At 38.7% G+C, this 18,243-nt stretch overlaps 1 protein-coding gene across 4 annotated transcripts in view; it reads left to right on the top strand.

The window, feature by feature from the left end:
- The window catches only part of PLD5 (phospholipase D family member 5), a 154,872-nt gene that overhangs the window by 24,994 nt on the left and 111,635 nt on the right, over positions 1-18,243 (top strand). For 3 of the 4 annotated variants that reach the window (XM_075412609.1, XM_075412598.1, XM_075412614.1), the window contains exon 2: positions 12,316-12,452. In XM_075412609.1, the coding sequence (XP_075268724.1) occupies positions 12,316-12,452 (137 nt within the window). Of the gene's footprint in view, positions 1-12,315; positions 12,460-18,243 lie in introns of those variants that run through there. The other variant, XM_009942155.2, reaches the window with a different exon arrangement.

Raw genomic sequence — 18,243 nt, 5'->3', positions numbered from 1 at the left:
TAATTTCTTCAAAGCACTGGGCAAGCAAGGAATGATCTGGACCAAATATATTCATTTCCTATTTCCAAAAGTGATAGTAGGGATCAGTTTTGCGTATATAATTTTGAATGCCCAGAAGCCAAAGTCAATACAGCAGTCGCATCATTACTCATAATGTTACATATTTTCCAGGCAGTAAAGGAATTATCTGTAAAGTAGAATTGCTTAAAAGTTATGAATACTGTCATTTAACTCAAATACAGAATTTTATAGGATAAAAAAACATGGTAACTAAATTACCTCTCAAGTCTGTCATAAGAAAGAAAGCATAGATCAGATACACTTAATCACTATAATTAACTAGTTTACCTTTATATCTCTGATTAGATATGGATCATAAGCTTCTCTTTATTTTCCTTTATCTCTCTTTAAAGTGGAATATAATTCCTATTGTGAATGTCACATTGGTTGTGTTCTCTGTGACAATGGAATTAACTTGCTTGGCCGAATGGCAAATCTATTATTTCAACATGTACTCACAGTATAGTTAGAAATTCAGAATGAGCTAAAAATAAGTGCTTCTTGTATGAGATAATTTTGGTTCATGAACTTGTGTCGATTTATAATAGTGTTAATAAAACTTTTTCCTTAAGTGTGTCTCATCAGAATGAGCAAAAGAAAACTCTTCAAAAAAAAAATTTGAAATCTTCTTAATTTGCTTTTTGCACTTTATGAAAGGGAAACTGGTAATTACGGTTCATCTAACAAACTAAGTTAGTACCTCTGGGTTCAGTTGCACCACTTGCCTTTGATTGTAGCATCATTGCTTTATCAGGACTTAGTGGGATGTTGCGGTAATTGATGGCACATGCACCCTTAGCTTGTCCCATTGCAGGATGAAATGCTTAAACCTCAGTGGAAAAAGTTTAAGGTAATGGATTTTTGCCTTGTTAATTCAGCTAAGAAGAAACATGCTCCAGGTAGAGAGGTGAGTTTGTTATGCTGCAGAACTGCACTTGAGCTCAAATTTGTGTCTAACAGCGTCCCTGATGGTGTTTATGTGCCAGCAGCCACAATTTCTCATTTTTAAGTCTTTTTGTCATGTCTGTTTTTGAAAGAATCTTAGAAAAACAATGAAAGGCTGTGTGTAAGAAGCTTGAGCTGACTGTACACGTGATCATTTATTGGGCCAAAAATGACATATGCAAACAGTGGGAAAAAAATTTCTTCATGACTTGTAAATTTCAGTTAGTTTATTTTAAAGCCATATTAGCGGCATTATTAGGTGAGACACTTTCTCGAAAGAAATGTGATTTTTTTTTTTTTTTTTTTTTGGTAGTTGATGCTGTGCTGTCAGCAAGTTTTAGGTTACTTAACTGGGTATGTCACTAGTATTTTTTTTCAAGAGTAAAGTATTAAATTATAGTTACTTTCAAACACAACAGAGGCATTACTGTTTATAAGTTAGAGATCATCTGTATATAGTCTGATCTGCCTTCACAAATAAACACCTATAACTGAATCTAACATACTACTAATTTTTCCTTGTGATTTAGAAACAGATTTGTGTTGGCTGTTAACAGTCATTATTATATATATGGGGTGTCTGTATGTATAAATATACATATTTAACAATATATATACACACACAAAAGTTATACATTTAATAACTGTCCTGGAACCAGAATCTACATTCCAGATGCTCACTGATTTCAGGGAACATGGCACTGATACTGGTAAGACCCACAGAGACGTTTAGGTGCTTTTTGGATGCTGAAGTGACACGGAATGATCTGTCACTGACATGCTTGCACTGACATTGTTAGGTTTACTGTATTTTCTCTTGCAAGGTCCTTTTCATATGGGAGTTTGTTTATTGTGTGCACACAAATTAGCTGCCCAACATTTTGCTGAGCTCCTCTGTCAGGCAGCCTCACATTCTTTGATGTTGCAGTGCTGAATTCCATAGTTAGCCAGGGCACATGCTGTCCTGTCCTCTGTCCCCAGCTGCTTCTCGTCCTGGATTCAGCCTGTTGAAGTCTTCTGAACTGCTGGATGTTGCCATCTAACGCATTGTCCTTAGGCTGGAAAGTGCCTTAATAGCATGACGGGATTGATATTACAGTTTAGAACCTTTACTGCTGTTGTGTTTTGCTCCTTTAGGAGCCTTACCTGAAGAGCTAAAGCCGTTCTGTGGTTGCTGCAGCCCTGCCTAATTTGGGGCAGGATTGCACTGCCGCAGCGACGGGTGTTGGGCTGATCCAGTGGAGCGGGGTGGAATCGCTCTGGAGTCATCGTAGCCAAATTGACACTGCAGTGCTCCAGCACGTTTTGGTGTTCGGATGTGACCAAAGGGAAATAAAAGCTGAAGTATGTGGTTAGGCCTGTTAAATGCATGACTTCAGGTATTTCAGATGCGGGGTGTCCTTGCTTTCTTGGCAAGATGTTTAAAATGAGTCTGAAATGTCTAAGGGGAAAAGTTTTGAGCATGTTTCACCAGTGACTAAGAAGAAAAGTGTAGTTTTCCCCTTCTTTATAACTTGAAATGTTCCATTTCGCTTTAGTATAAACATGATTAATCTTCAGATTAAAAATTGAAAGTGTACAATGAGCAGTTCATTCCAGAAGAGAATTACGTGGGTCAGGGTTAGCAGAAAAATGGGATTATGATGAATGCAAACAAAGTGTGGAAAAGATAGTAGTAATGCGGACTATTTTTTTTTTCCTGTTGATTATGAAAATGAGAATTGCTGGCTAGAGGCAGATGCAATATGGCCAGTTACTGCAGTTTCTTGTTCAGTGTCCGTGGAATATTCTGATTTGTAGAGGTTCGGGTACTTCAGTCTAGTTTTCCTTCAGGAGTTAAGACTATCGACATCAAATTCAAACTAGGTGTGGAGAGCAGTAGGGCTGTTACTTGAAGCTTTCTAACTGCTTGGCCTGAGTGACACGAAAAGGGTCTGAAATTGTGAAGAGCATTTTCTGCTAGCAATCAGACGACCACAGTGCCTGCTGATAGCTGGACTTGTAGACTACAGGCCAGTCTTTGTATTATCTGCTAGATCCTCCCAGCCAGCTGTCCTCCGGTGATTGTAACTGATTTTAAATTGACTCATCTGCAGTGTACTAAATAGCTTGCGTCTTGATGTATTTCTGAACTTCGTTCTTTCTCAGAATGCTGCCTTGTAGGATCTAGTTCTTGATGGGAAATAATAGACCTTTAAACATTTGTTTGCTCAGTGATTATTTGCTGTGTTTCACCTGATTTCTAAAAAGGTCTGAGTTCAGTTTTTAATTATATTTGTGAACTAAAGTTGTATACAGAAAGTCTCTTATCAGTACATAAAAGATCTAGTATGTGAAGTCAAAGCACTGTATGTGTATAGGTGTTAGTAACACTATTTTTAGATGCAGTGTTCTAGTTTGTAGATTCTCAAGCACTAATCTGAATTTCTTACCTTTTTTCTTACATCTTTTTGTATGTTTTTAATTTTATATTTATTTCCAGTCCTCTCAGGTTTTTTTTCTACCTCTTGTTTCTATCTTTTTATAATTTTTTTCCTTCATTCTTTCTTACCTTTCTGCTTCCTTCCTTTTATTTTCCAACTCCTCATTTGTGAACCATGGACTTCTGTTGTTGAAGTTTTTTACCCCCATGTTGTACATAATTTTTTTTCTCACCTTCTCATTTATTTTCTTCCTGCGACCCTTCCCTTCAGTGTACTTTAGAACCTTTTTTTCTTTGGTCACCCCAAAATGTTAATCCAATACTGTTGCCATCAGTTCTGGCCTTTGGGTTTGTGTTTTTTGTTTGGTTTGGTTCTTCTAAAGGTACTTTGTCTTTTATTATGTGGTGAGGTGCTGAAGCAAAAAGAAATCGAGTATAGCTTTCTCTCACACAGCAATTTTAACATACAAAATTCCTGGTGGAGTAATGGGTCTAATGCTAGCAGTGGTAAGAGTCCTTCCTTAGAGGCTGCAGGTTTAAAGATGTGTAAAACGATATTAGGATATACAAATCCTATTTACAGTGGTTTTTACTAATGAAATATTAATAGTATTCTGAATTGGTTGTTCAGGCCAGATTCAGATGGTTCAATATTTTTTTTCAGGAGACACTGGATTTGAATGGACTCTTATTTTTAGGGTAGACAAAGACCTTTTTTTGGCATTGCCAAACAATAATACTATTTTATATTATGCTGAAGGCTGAATCAATATATCATGTTGAGAAGTCAGGGCCCAATGTCAGGAAAATGGCATGTGAACACTGAAATGTATTCAGGCTTTTCACTCCTCTTATGCCAATTCTGGTCAACAGAATGCATTAGAGGTTAGTTGGTCATGTGCTGGAAACCCTTTTTTCTTCTAGAGCTCATATTCGCAATCTTAATAGCTTTCTGTAATGTAGCACTTTGTGTGGAGGAGGTTCAGATAAGTAACCCGTAAAGCCTTGGATTTCTTCCAAAGTAGTTTATTGGTTTTCTATTTATAGTAACGTGTCTGTCCGTGTGTTACCTGCCTGACCTGTTGGATCAAACATCAGTTCAGCGAGCAGTGAAACCAAGGCAGCTGCTTCGCCGCGGGTGTGTGCTGAGGGCCTGCCACCCCTCTGTCTGCCGCCACGGCACTGATTCCTCGCATCCCGCTCGCCATGAGGCTGCATGCTGCGGAGCTGTGTGTGTGCTGCAAAGCAAAACTTTGGACTGTCTTTCCCTCAGTAGAGGCACTAATTTGGGTCTTTCTCAGCCAAGTCTGCCTATGCACTGGATTTTGCAAAATGTCCAAGACAATTACATTTCTATTAATCTCTCTTTTCAAATACAGATTCAAAAGAAGCTGGGCAGACAGGGACTGCTGGGCAGACAGTGTGCCTTCATATGCCTTGTTTGCTCAGAAAACACTGAAATTAAAGAATGTTGTTTGGAGAATTAACTCTTGATTCTCTTCTTTCTGTGATAACTATAGGATTAAATATTTATTGTTGATTTTTCTCTAAACTGTCTCCATGCAGTCTTGAAAAGTGAACGAGATATGCCAATTTAAGTAGAGGGTAAGGATTATTTTTGCCTTGTATGCAGTGCAAACGTTATACCAGGATGTAGAGATGCAAGTCAACACAACAGTGTGACATGATTGATTCTTGTTCAGGTTGTACTCTGCCGTAACTCATGGGTCCTTCTCTGGAAAAATGAAAATATTTAAAGGTGTAGAAAATACATTCTACAGCTCAGACTTGTGGCATATCTAGTCCTGTACTGTGTGTCTAACAGTGGCAACAGCATGTCCCCCATCATCTCTATTAGACTGCACACAACTGCCTGTTTTCTCTAGCATCTGCTCTGGACGTGTTTTTGAAGGCTTTGTCCAATCTCTTTCTAAACCTGCTGCTGCTGTTTGCTTTCACAGCCTCCCGTGGCAACAAATACCAGATGCTCAATATCCATTTCATAAAAAATAGTTCTTTATCTTTCTGAAACTTAAATCCTACAAGTTTCAATAAACATCCCCTGTTTCTGGTATTGTGATACTTTGAGAATAATAATTTTTCCTTCATTATACCTGGTGCTCTTGTGATGATTTTGTACCCCTTGGTCATATTTCTTCTCCTCTCCAAACCATGGATTCCTACCCTTTTTTGGTGTGTTTTCCTAAAGCGTCTGCTCCAGCCTCTTAATCAATTTGATTATCCTTTTTCCTAATGGTTTCTCAGATCCTGTGTCTGTGCTACTAATTGCTCCTACCTGCTGGTAGCTCTTTTCTCTTTCTTAATGGAGTTTTAACCTGTTTTTCTCAACATAACCCCTAAATCATCAGGAACATTTTGAAATTTTAATCTAGTCTTCCAGCATGCTTTCGATTTGTGCTACTTTTGTTTTGATTGAAAACTTAATAAGCACATTTCATTTCTAGTCCATAATTTAGATTGTTGATGAAAACATGAATAAAAACAGATACACAGCAGAATCCTCTGAATCCCTTCTAAAACGTCCTCTTATTTTTTCAGTGAGCATGATATTCCAATCAGCTTTATACCTCTCCTTATAATAATATGGACATGGTTTCTGTGGATTGTAAGAAAGTTTTGATTATTAAAGATCAAAGTATATATTATTTGCAGCTTCTCCAGTAGGGTAACGGGGCTCGTGACTAGGAAAGATGGAAATCAAAATTGATTGATGTCACTTTCTTAACAAAATGTCTTATCTTCTAGGTGTTTATGTATAATAGTTTCATTATTTGTTCAAGTATTTTCTAGAGATTGATGTTAAAATAACTAGTTTATTATTTTCCAACTTCTATTTTCTGCCCACCTTTTTTTCTTTAATATGGGTAACACTTTTGCTTTTCTAGTCTTCCAGTACTTCAGTGGTGCTCGTGACTTTTCAGAGGTAAGTGCTGAAAGATCTCTGTTAGCCTCAGCCAGTACATTAAATATCCAAGGATGAAGCTCACTAGGTGCAGCCAATTTGAAAATATTTAACTTCTCTTAGCACTCTTGAATCATTTCCTTCCTATTTTTGTTTAATAGGAACTTAAGCGTTGATTGGTAGTAATCATCCTAGCTGGGAGATTTAAGGCTGCAGTGAAGATTATTACCGCATATGGATTCCAGATTAATGGAAAACAGTCTTTATAGTAATGTTTTTCTCTAGTAAACACACATGGTGATTTTAAGAACCAAGGTTGAAGTCCAGTTCCTTGCTATCTTTGGCATAGTACTGTAGCATGCCATAAAACCCCACTCGTTACCAGAATATTAGGAGCTGTTGAACAGGTTACTGGTGTTGAAGGTGAGTGCTTTTGCTCTCACACAGGGGTTCAGACGTGTTGCAGGAAAGAGCAGACTGCTGATGTGGTAGAAGATGTGAAAATCTGCCTGTTAGAGCCTCTGTGGTTCTGACAAGCAAATATGAACTCCATGTTAGTATGCTGTATAAATATTACCTCCTTTATTCTTTAAATAGGTATAAAAATAAAGCACTAGTTCAAAGTCATGACATGTTTGTTGTTATGTGCTCTGTTTTCTCGGTAGATGCAGCATTGCAATTTCATGGCTCCTGATTGGGGAGAGAAGGACTTTTTTGTACTGTATTGAGGGAAATGTAAATTCCTGATTAAATTTGGTTTGTTGCAGAGATACCTATTGTTTGTGAAGAACTGGAAAGCTTTATGGGCCACTGAAGTGTTCGTAACAGCTTTTGAACAACGGGAGTGCAGTAAAGATGGAGGCCTTTTTCTTTCTTGCTCTCATTTAAAATTCTGCCTGGGTGGCACAGGCTCTGTTGCAACCTTAACTGACATAGACTGTCCTTTTTCTTTATGATAAATAAACAGGTAGAGTCCTTCTCAAAACGAGATTTAGTCTGAATAGTCCTGCACTGCAATACCTATTGTGTGGCTTTTGCTCTTTTTCTCACTCTCTACCTGGGGGTATAACAGCATGAAAAATACGATGCTTTACTTCAGTAAACACAGTGTTTTGGTGGATTTGTTTTAGCACAGGTGGTCTTTAAGCTAGATGACGCAGGTGAAAGAAGTGGATTTTGGTCATGAAGTGGAAAATAGCATTTTTGATAGTCCTTCCTGCAGGAGTTTCTTTCCCAATCTTCTATAAGCTCTGAAGAAATATTTCTCTCATGCAACAGAATTTCTGGGTTTACAGCAGAGAGATGTCCACACTGTTAAAAGTGAAACTCTCAGCCATGTTTGTCCTCTGACAGGTCCAGTCAAGCCAGTAGATGCTTTGTGCCCAGGCCTTTTAGCATCTCTAGCAGCCTTCAAATATGTAAGAGATAATAATAATAATGTGTTCTCCGTTTTCAGCAAGTATGGGAAGGAAAAAAATTACATTGTAGTGTAAGAGACTTAAGCATCAAGAAGGTAACAATACGTGGGATGGGTGGCCTGAAGAGACCATAGGATCTTTTTCAGCTGCAGATTTGTAGGGACAGGTTAGACAAATATCTATTAGAAGTAAAATTTGTGTAAGTTAACAATCCATATGGACAGATGGACTATGTAAGCTCTAGAGGTCCCTCCCGACCCTGTATTCCATAATTAAGGTTTGAAGACTGAAAGCTTAAACAGAGAGGATTTTCAGGTATTTACTGGAGGAAGCAGGAGGATAGGTCTGATAAGCTCTGAGGGATCCCAGTTGCCAAGGGGATACAAACAACGTAGCATCAAGCAAACAGCCTGCCCAAGCCCACCAACGCACGAGCCTGCAGAGAAAATCAAGCAGATTTCTGCTAGTCTGTCTGTGGTGTGAGCTTTTCTATTTTGACTTCTTTCAAGAAGCCTGCACATTCACTCACACATACACACAGGCATGCACGGATGCTATAATAGAACAGTGATATGGTCTGTTCTATCTATTTTAATTAGAAGAAGCCTATTAGAAAATTCCTGTAGTGTAGCAGTAGTACATGAAAATTAAGATTTATTTCCATTGTTAAAAGAAAGGCTCAAAAGACTTGTTTGGTGCCAGTAGCTATTTTTTATTCTTTGTTTTCTAATATAAACATCAAGTTGAATCTAAGCAATATTCAGATATTCATTTCCGATATAATATACAGATTTAAAAGCAATCCAAAAATTAATCACTCAGCAGGAGTAATTTCAAGATGAACTGTAAAACCACTCAAAATCCTCCTTACTATCCGTGTAATTTTTTTTAAATGGTCTTTTATCTGACCATTCAGACCTGTGACTAAAAAGGTAGGGTTAGGAGAATCACAGACTTGGAATTTTGGGGGTTTTCTTATTTAGTATTTGGTGCTATCCTTAGTTCAAAGAAAAAATATTGTCACAGTTTGATAAGGTGGTTCTTTTTCTGTGTGTGGATTTTCAAGGTCGCCTACGCTATTTGTAACCATACTGTTAAGCTGGTACTTAAGGCCAATGGGATCCTGGGGTGCATTAGGAGGAGTGTGGCCAGCAGGTCGAGGGAGGTTCTCCTTCCCCTCTACACTGCCCTGGTGAGGCCCCATCTGGAGTACTGTGTCCAGTTCTGGGCTCCCCACTTCAAGAAAGATGAGGAGCTACTGGAGAGAGTCCAGCGGAGGGCTACGAGGATGGTGAGGGGACTGGAGCATCTCCCCTGCGAGGAGAGGCTGAGGGAGCTGGGCTTGTTCAGCCTGAAGAAGAGAAGGCTGCGAGGGGACCTTATAAATGCTTACAAATATCTCAAGGGTGGGTGTCAAGAGGATGGGGCCAAACTCTTTTTAGTAGTGCCCAGCGACAGGACAAGGGGCAACGGGCACAAACTGAGTCACAGGAAGTTCCGTCTGAACATGAGTAAGAACTTCTTCACTCTGAGGGTGATGGAGCACTGGAACAGGCTGCCCAGGGAGGTTGTGGAGTCTCCTTCTCTGGAGATATTCAAGACCCACCTGGACAAGGTCCTGTGCAGCCTGCTGTAGGTGACCCTGCTTCAGCAGGAGGGTTGGACTAGATGACCCACAGAGGTCCCTTCCAACCCCTACTATTCTGTGATTCTGTGATTCTGTAAAAAGTGAAATAACTGATCCATTATAATTGTCAAAGACAAATGCATAATATAAAGGATCTGTGTAAATAAGAGCAGCAAATTAGATCGGTGCAGTTCTGTCTTTAGTGCTGGTAAGCAGTGGTCTTACTAGCGGTGCTAACAGCGTGCTGCTCATAGCGGGAAGCAGTCAGTCAAACTGCAGAGCGTTACAAGCTGTACACGTGCAGAACTGAATGATCAGGACTTTATACAAATTTCAACTACAACACAGAAGTCAAGAAGCCTTGAATACGTTCCCCAAATTTATGTGGAATGGGAATTAAAGCTAGATGAGGAGGATCCATTCAGAATTATTCTGGCCTCCCCTCTCCATATTCCTTGAATATAACCACCTAGAAATTGTTACCATAAAATTTCTTGGTACTGAGCAAGCGAAAGGCATCTGTTGCACGTGCTTCCCCCCCCCCCGCCTTGTGATACCGTATCAATTTCAATGCGCTGTAGATTTTACATAGCTTTTGGCCTTAAAGTTTTAAGCTACTTAAAAGGTTCTTAGGGCTATTTTATGACTTACAACATGTGTGATAGAGATACTGTGGACTCTTTTGCTGCCTCCATGTGTGCTGGCCCAACCTCGAAGGTTACCATGATCCCCGCTGACCCTGCAGCTCCCTGTGGTTGTTTTGTTGCTTGCTTGGCAAAGTAGCAAGATAATGGGAGTTATTCCCTGGAGCAAAGACATGAAGTAGTTTATACTGTGTTGGTAGTTAAGATGCTTGTTGCTACAGATTTGCCCGAAAGATGGACTCAGGACTGTTCCCAGTGAGTAGAATGGGTGCAGTTATCCTGGTTTGGGAGGAAAAAGAGTGCTGCTGTTGCGAGCCGTGCTGGGTCACATCCCCTGCTCTTAGGGGCTAGAGCATGAGCCCTGGCTCTGGCTTGCTGATACAGGAGTAGCTTTGTTATCCTGCTGCCATGGTGATACGCTCATCACTTGGAAGAAGCTGCATCAAACAGTTTCTGCAAATACTCTTACAGGGTTGTAAAAAACTGTGTGAGACCATGGTCATCTTAGCAAAAGTGTGAGCCATCCTGATGAAGAAATGGTATAAAACAGTGTCCCAGATCTGAATACCTCTTTGTCTTTGGTGCTTCTTAGATTTTCTTGCCAGTAGTGTGAGGCAATGAGGCAATGATTTAACATTTTTCTTTAAAATCCTACTGTGTGACTCAGCCTTAGTTCTGGACACCCAAATTCAGTTATTTCTAATTCTTTTCATAAGTTGCCATGATTATACCTAGCAGCAGAAGAAAAAATGTCCAAATTTTATTTGTTTCAGAAGGTAGGCTGTGTAAATGCTTGCTGAAGATTTTCTTATGCTGCATTCTAGTAAATTTTGGGTACTGTATCAGAAAACACAAATTTAAACATATATTTGAAATGTATAAAAGTGTCTAATATGCATTATATTTAAAGTATGCGTATAACCTAAGCGGTGTGTTCACTCTTACTGTTGGATAAAGGGATAGATTTGTCGCTAAATTTCAGAAAAGTTGTTCCTGTTTGAAAAAGTTGTTTGCTGTGCTTTAGATTTTGATAAACTGAAGTAAAATGCTTATAGCTGATTTGTTCTGAAATGCATGAGCTTATTTATTCTGGGATGTGCAACAGTTTGCAAATTTTGGAAGTTTATTTAAAAAAAAAAAGTCAGGCCTCTTCTTTACGCGTACAGGAAAACATTTTTATTACTCTGAAACCTATTACCTCTTAAATGAAATGTCAGGAACAATGGAAATACTATGAAGTTGGTTTTCAGCTGCAACCATGATGTTGCTTCCTTTCCCTTACAGTTTTCCTACTTTCCCATACACTTTCCCACTTTCCTCTTCCTTTATGGAATTTTATTTGTGAAATTTTAATTACAGGGTAGTAATGAAAATTAACAAACTAAGTGTGGCAACAGAAGTTAGACTTTTATATTTTTATACATATGTGTGGTTTTGTGTGAATTTCCTTCAGTAGAAAAATATACATTATACTTCTTTGGTTTCAGAATAAAATATGATTTATGGTCATGCAGCTGTAAATTGCACATGAGGAGATCACCTTTAGGAGGTTTACAAAGTTGTATCTCATTTAGTACAGCAGAATTTCATATTCTAGAATAACGTAGTGCTGTGCCATATTTTAATATTTAATCTGAGATGCGGAGAGCATTGCCTATCATATTGAGCAACAGTCTCCCCTTGTTTCCTTGAATCCTATTGATAGAATAGATAGAATCTGTGAATTTGTTTTCCTGGTGTTCTAGGTACTGTGGGGCAAGGACTTGCCAAAGTGTCTCAGTTGCTGTGACAATCATAGTAACAATGTCAGTTACTTTGTGTAGCAATAAAAAAGAAATGCCTCTGCTCTTCAGTGTTCTTGCAATGGCATGTTTTATTTCAGCCAAACACAACAAAACTCTCAAGACTTTTGAGTGCCATCCTAAGTGTGTACTTTATTGGTAAGGCGCAATCAGAAAACGTGTAGTTAATGTAAGAATCATTATTTTAATGCATAATACTTTCCTTGTGGTACAAACAGAAAACAGCTTAAATTATGAATATTATTTGGAACATGAATTATTTAACAATGTCTGAGAGATTTAAAATACATCTCAAGGTGGTACCTGAAGGACAGTTTGGAGAGTGTTTTCATCCTGAAGTGTGTTTCATGTTGACAGCTATGGCAGTAAGATCTTCAAAGAATTTTAGATCTTGTGTAAAAGTTTTAGAGTCTCAGGTCATTGACTGGAATGTGCTCACACCATTAAAATTTTTTTAATCTTAATCTCTTTCAGTCCCAGCAAAGATGCATTGTGATCTTTGCACTGGTATGCTGCTTTGCAATTCTGGTTGCACTGATATTTTCGGCAGTGGATATTATGGGAGAAGATGAGGATGGACTCTCAGAAAAGAACTGTCAAAATAACTGTCGGTAAGAGGTAACAAACAAAACTTCTTTTTTGGGGTGGACAAGAACGTATATGTGTTATATAATGGCATGTAGTAATTACCATAGTCCTGTGATGTAATTGGGAAGAGTAGGTAACAGAGGAAGAAGTGGTTTCTTCTTTTGAATTTCTGGGTTTGGAGGTTGGTTTGAAAAAATAAAGCACACTATTTGAAGTTATTTTTGGTGGTGTATTTTACGCAAGACCCTTGTGTTAGTTCCATTATTTGTAGGCCTGGGTCAAAGCCCATTAGATTTCAGTAAATGAATACTGAGGTGGCTCACATAGTTCCCAATTCTGTCATGTCAGTTTTTCATCAAGAGCTTTGTTTCTTTCTCCAGGAAGGTCACTGATAGCTTTTGACCTAAGACTCCCTTTTATATATTCCTGTTTATTGCACTTCCCTAATAGACACAGAGGCTTCCCTAGATACTGTGAAGAGCATTAGTGATACGGTCAGGAAGCCTGGAGTATTGGCTATGTTGGATTAAGATTTGCCTCAGACACCTGCCACAGTTGTGTATCTTTCGACTTTAGATTTAAGTAGGTGATTAGGCTTTTTGGGGCCTTTCATTTCCAGACTGTGAATTTCATCTTGCCGCTCCTCGCTGCCGAGTTCCTCCATGAATCTGTTCATCAGTGATGACCAGTGCTTCTCCTGTGTGGTACCGTCCAAGGTCCTCTTCTGTCCAGCAGGAAAGCTGATTTAACAAAGTTTTATAGACTTCATTCACAATTGTATGCTGCTTTTTTCCAAGGCTTTAACATGTATATAGAGCACTCTCTCTCATTAATTTTGTGGAAGAACAGTCATCCATAAATAACTTCTCAGAAATCCATTCTAATCTGGTCGGGGAATTGGTGGAGCGGGAAAGAGGCCTCTGGACACCTCCAGTGCGTTCGCCTGCTCCGAGCAGGACCAGCTGCAGCAGTTGCTCAGGGATGTGCACAGCTGGGCTTTGCGTAGCTCCAGGAATGGACTCCACAGCTTTCCTGGGCAACCTGTTCCACTGTTTGGACAGAATTTACCCAGCTACCAAAGGCTGGGTATACAGTCAGCTGCAGATAATTGATATTTATTTTTTTGAATAATCTAATGAAAAATTAATGTTTGTTTGAGCCTTTTCTCCTTATTTCTTGCTATTCCTTGTTGATTTTGTGTGAAAACTCTTTGGGGACAATGCCTTTCTATGCTGCACCTGTTGCAGTGTGGTCAGCAGCAATTGACGATCCAGCAAATTAGATTACATTCTTGCAATTATACTGGATTTTTACAATATTTTTTTACCTGTTGCTTAAAAAAGGGGGAGTAGGGGAGGAGATTCTTTAAATTTGCAGTTTCTGTTAAATAGGACACACATGCAGCACCAGGTAGCTTTGTCCTGAAACCCGCCTCTCTTGTGGCATTTTTTTCCCCAGCATTGTGGGGGTTTTTTTGTTTTGTTTTGTTTTGTAAAATGGCTTGGCCCTATCTGTTCACTTTCTTGTATGCCTACAGTTCTGGGTAGCCTTGTAATATCTTGTCTGAATTTTCTAGGGTTCAGCTGGTTTTCCTTTCCCCATCAGGGTGTTAGGTATTCTTCACTGTGAGTTGTTGCCTTCTAAAATTTTTAAAGATACTGCATGTGCTACCTCTACACCCACTATTTCCATGTGTGAATCTTTGACAGAACTAGGTTAGATGAGGGGAAAGTCTTTCTGCTTGTTGACTTCAATGTGCTGCACACAACTTCAGTACATGCAACAACTACTGCACCACGTTTTCCTTTTGGCTCCATCAGCTAATGGTTCCCATTTTGTTCTGGGTAGCTGCGTAGGCCTAGCCAAGGAAGAACTTAATCTTCTTCACTTTGTATTCTTCAAACAGAAAAAAAATTCAGAGTGAGAGTGATGTACAGTGCTATGGAAAACCGGGGTGTTACATTTTTCATGTGTAAGAGATTAATTGCTTTCATCTCTTCATATCAGTTGCAGAGATCTGCCTTTCCAAAGAATACTGATCTTTGCTGAGGTTTTTGTTGGCTGGCATGTGTCATTCTTGTCTCTGCTGGACTGTGTTAGAGGAGCCTGGGAGTAAATCCAGCACACTGACTTTAAACGTAAGAGTCAATTAAGCTGCTCTGAATTTGCAGTGATAGAAGTGATCTCAGACCTCAGCTGATGTTAAGGTGCCTTTCACAGAGTGATTCGAGTGCTTGGTCTGCCTACTAATGCCTGAACCAGAAAGCACATCAATGCTATGTGTATGAACTGCCTCAACCAGTTCTAATACCAGTGTCCAAGTGCTGGCGGCTGCTGCCTGCTAACAGCAAATCCTTCTCTGCAAGATGAAACTGGGCTCCTTTGTGTGTTAAATATATTGCAGACTTAATTGAAGTGCTGTAAGATCAATTGCAGCCTGTGACATACAGTTAGTACTTGGGGTAAGCACTTTTAATAAGACAAGAATGATTGAATTCTTATATTTCTGCTGTGTGAGTGCTTTCGCTGAAATCCAGGAACAGGCACTTATGTTTGCAGGATGTGCTGAGACAGAATGGTACTGGATGGTCCTTTTTCTTTCTTTTTTTTTTTTTGTTTTTTTGATGAAAGATTTTGTCAAATACAAGTTTACATATATGATCCTAGAATTCTTTTTTGTTTTTAACCTGTCGAATTTGGAAGAAGCATGATGGCAAAGGATGCTATTGACTTGAAAAGAACTTCACTGATGGTTTGTTAAAGGGTTTCATCTTCTGAAAACCAATTTCATTTCTGTCTTTCTATTTTAAAGGAAAATATATCTGAAACAGAGGTGTGGTCTAGAAAAGTTCTTTGGCTGAAAATTTTTGGAGCTTGTGACAAAAAATAGCAAGTGAGAATTTTTAAAAAAGAGAAAGCAAAAGGAAGACATTTTTAGAAGCCTAGAGCTTTTTGTAGGCTGAGAGAGGAATCATTGAGGTATGTTGTAAGCAGTATTTTCCCGGAGAGCCTACACCTTTTTTTGTCGTTGTGATTGTATTGTTGTTCATGAATACAAATGCAGCCTTTCTGATCTGCTTGTTGTAATTCAGCATGAGGTTCCTCTTCTGTGAGTCATTCATTAAACTCTTACTATGTAAGGAATACTTATTGCGTATGTTGCCAGAAAGACCTTCCTTTTTACTAAGTATTTATTTATTTCTTTTGGGGACTTTGTAACAAAAACAAGTCAGGGAAGTGTAAAAACAGGCTTTTTTGCATGCCTTCATCGATTGCTGAAGGGATTGTTGCCACCCATCTAAAAGGGTGCATAGGAAATAGCACTTTTTGGAGAAATGAAAATGTGTTTGAAACTAAAATTATTAATTATGAACTGTAATCTTTAACCTTCTTGCTGAAATACTCAGTCTGTGGTTGAGAACTGAAGTGCATCTTGCCGTACAGGTCTTTTGTGACTGCCATAAGGTGAAGTCAGATTGCTGTAGGCTGCAAACCATTTTCCATTTGTTTGTTACACAGACAGAGCAACTTGGTATTCGAGAATGTTGAGTAGAATATTCAAGAAATGGCTGAAATTAGGTTATTTGTCTTTCGATGTGTAGATACAGAAACTTTTTTTTTTTTTTAGCCTGCTTTGCATGTTGTAATCCAAAAATACAAATAGTTGATTTAAAAGAATTTAATTTAATATTTGCCATAATCTATTAGGACAACCCCGACCTAATAATTGAGGGCAAATATTAGGGCAAATAAATAAATGTACTTATCAGATTAATTACCAAGCACCACTGCAAAAATTGCTCTCTTCCACTGGTATGTACATGGCAATTCAAATAAAGAGCTGAGGAGAGATGAAGGAAGATCTGTGAAAATTTATCAGGCAGACAAGTTCTGGCTTCAGAGTTAAAATTAGAATCTGAACTGACTGGAAAACTGTATTGGTTTAGATGAAATAATGCTGTTTGTACTTATTTACACTGTCCCATATAACTTTCTTACTGTGAATGTTTGTGGAGAGACTGGCTGACTGAAAGTAGACTTTTTATTTTAATTTTTTTACAGCTGGACCAGGTCTGTTAAGAGGCAGCTTTTCACTTCTGCGGGTGCTCTCTTGGCATCATTCCACAAAACTTGATTTCAGAATGCTGGACTTAACAAAATACAAATGGCTTTTGACCCTTCATATTAAAAGGAATGTCAACTAATTGACATTTAAGGAAAGAAAAAAGTAGTACTGACTGTGAAAAATTGTGGTTTTGCAGTTTGTGCTTGGAATGGGATACAAATAATTCTCTTGGGACATCCACATTAATGTTGTTAGGCAGCCCTGATGGATGTGGCTGGTTAAGAGGATATGCTGAGCAGCCTGGGGATTTTGCCTGGCTTGCTGTGGGTCCATTAGACATTGCATCTGTAAAATTAGATTACTGTAATTTGAAAATAGTACTTTCTAGTGGCTGATGTATTGTGAATAAATCTTGGCTAGCCTCTGACGTAACTTTAGTCCAGACTTATTTGGCTTTGAAACTGGCTGGTAAACTCTAAAAATGGCAATCTGGGAAACAGAAGAAATTAAAACTATTAAGAGATGATCTCTGTTATCCAAAGTGTTTGAACCAAGGTCACTTTATTGCCAGTAACTTCAGCTGTTCAGTGTGCCTCTTCTCCTGCTTGTTGCTGCTGATAGTTATGCTAGGGTTCCTACAGAGCTTGCACATGCCCTTAATTATCCTTGTCTCGCTGGCTTTTCCAATATCCGTGGAAGCAATAGTAGCAGCTGTCATAGCTCCTGGCTCTGGCAGTGGATTTGGCCCTGTCTCTTGAGAGGGACTGAGGAACAGCAAGGTGGAAAAAGAAGCGGTGGTAACTACTTCCCATCTCCCAAGTTTAGGGTGTAGTAAAACTGTTGTCATAATGAGGTGAGGGGTTGTTTTTTGAATTTTTGCCTTTCTCTGATGATAATTGGAGGATTTTCTTGTTTTGCATGTGTTCAAGGTGCATTCTGCCTTGCTTTCTGTTCCAGTGAACAATTTTGGAATTTTGATTGTTTCTCTTGTCCTCAGAGTAATATATAATGAAGGCAATTGTTTGTTTGTGTTTGGATATGTGTTGGAGGAATTTGCTTTCCTGTGTGCCATGACTGACAAAGATACTTGGTTCACTTGGTAATTTTAGGGAGGCTTTGACCAATTCTGCCCTATAGCAAGTAGGTGGTGATACTTAGGCGGCGTTTGTGTTTGCGTTGAAAATTGTTTGGATTGTTTTGGAGAACGGTTTGTATCCTCCTTAATTTTCTTATCCTGCAGAGAAGCTGAATCTTCCTGTTGAAATGCTAAGCTTTAAATCGCAACAGTACCCTGCAGCACTGAGTTCCAGAGATTAAATCTAATTGTATATAGTAATTATTTATATTGATCAGTTATTATGTGTTGCATGCATTGCTTTCAAATTCATTAGATGTCGCTTTACTCTTGAGTTGTAAAAGAGCCCAGAGTTGGAGTCCACAATTGATTTTTTGTTTTCTATAGCTTTATAAATCTTTTCCTTCAACTCCTTTCTGTTATTTCACGAAGAAGGGTGTTGCAGAACTGTGAAGTCAGTCTACTACAGCACATGCTTCCATTGGTTTACCTTGGAAGTTCTTTGCCCCTGGCTGATTGTGGGGGAGATTTCCTCTGCGCTGCGTGGGTTCTGAACATAGCAAGGTTTATATTGACTGATTTGTATTTAATAAACAAACGATGACAGGCATAATAATTAAATGTCTAAACAGAACAAGATGCTCAGATTTTGAAAACAAGCCTGTTAAAGAGC

Source organism: Opisthocomus hoazin, chromosome 2 (genome assembly GCF_030867145.1).
Source record: "Opisthocomus hoazin isolate bOpiHoa1 chromosome 2, bOpiHoa1.hap1, whole genome shotgun sequence".
In the NCBI taxonomy this organism is placed as follows: Eukaryota; Metazoa; Chordata; class Aves; order Opisthocomiformes; family Opisthocomidae; genus Opisthocomus; species Opisthocomus hoazin.
This window is presented reverse-complemented; position numbering and strand designations above follow the sequence as displayed.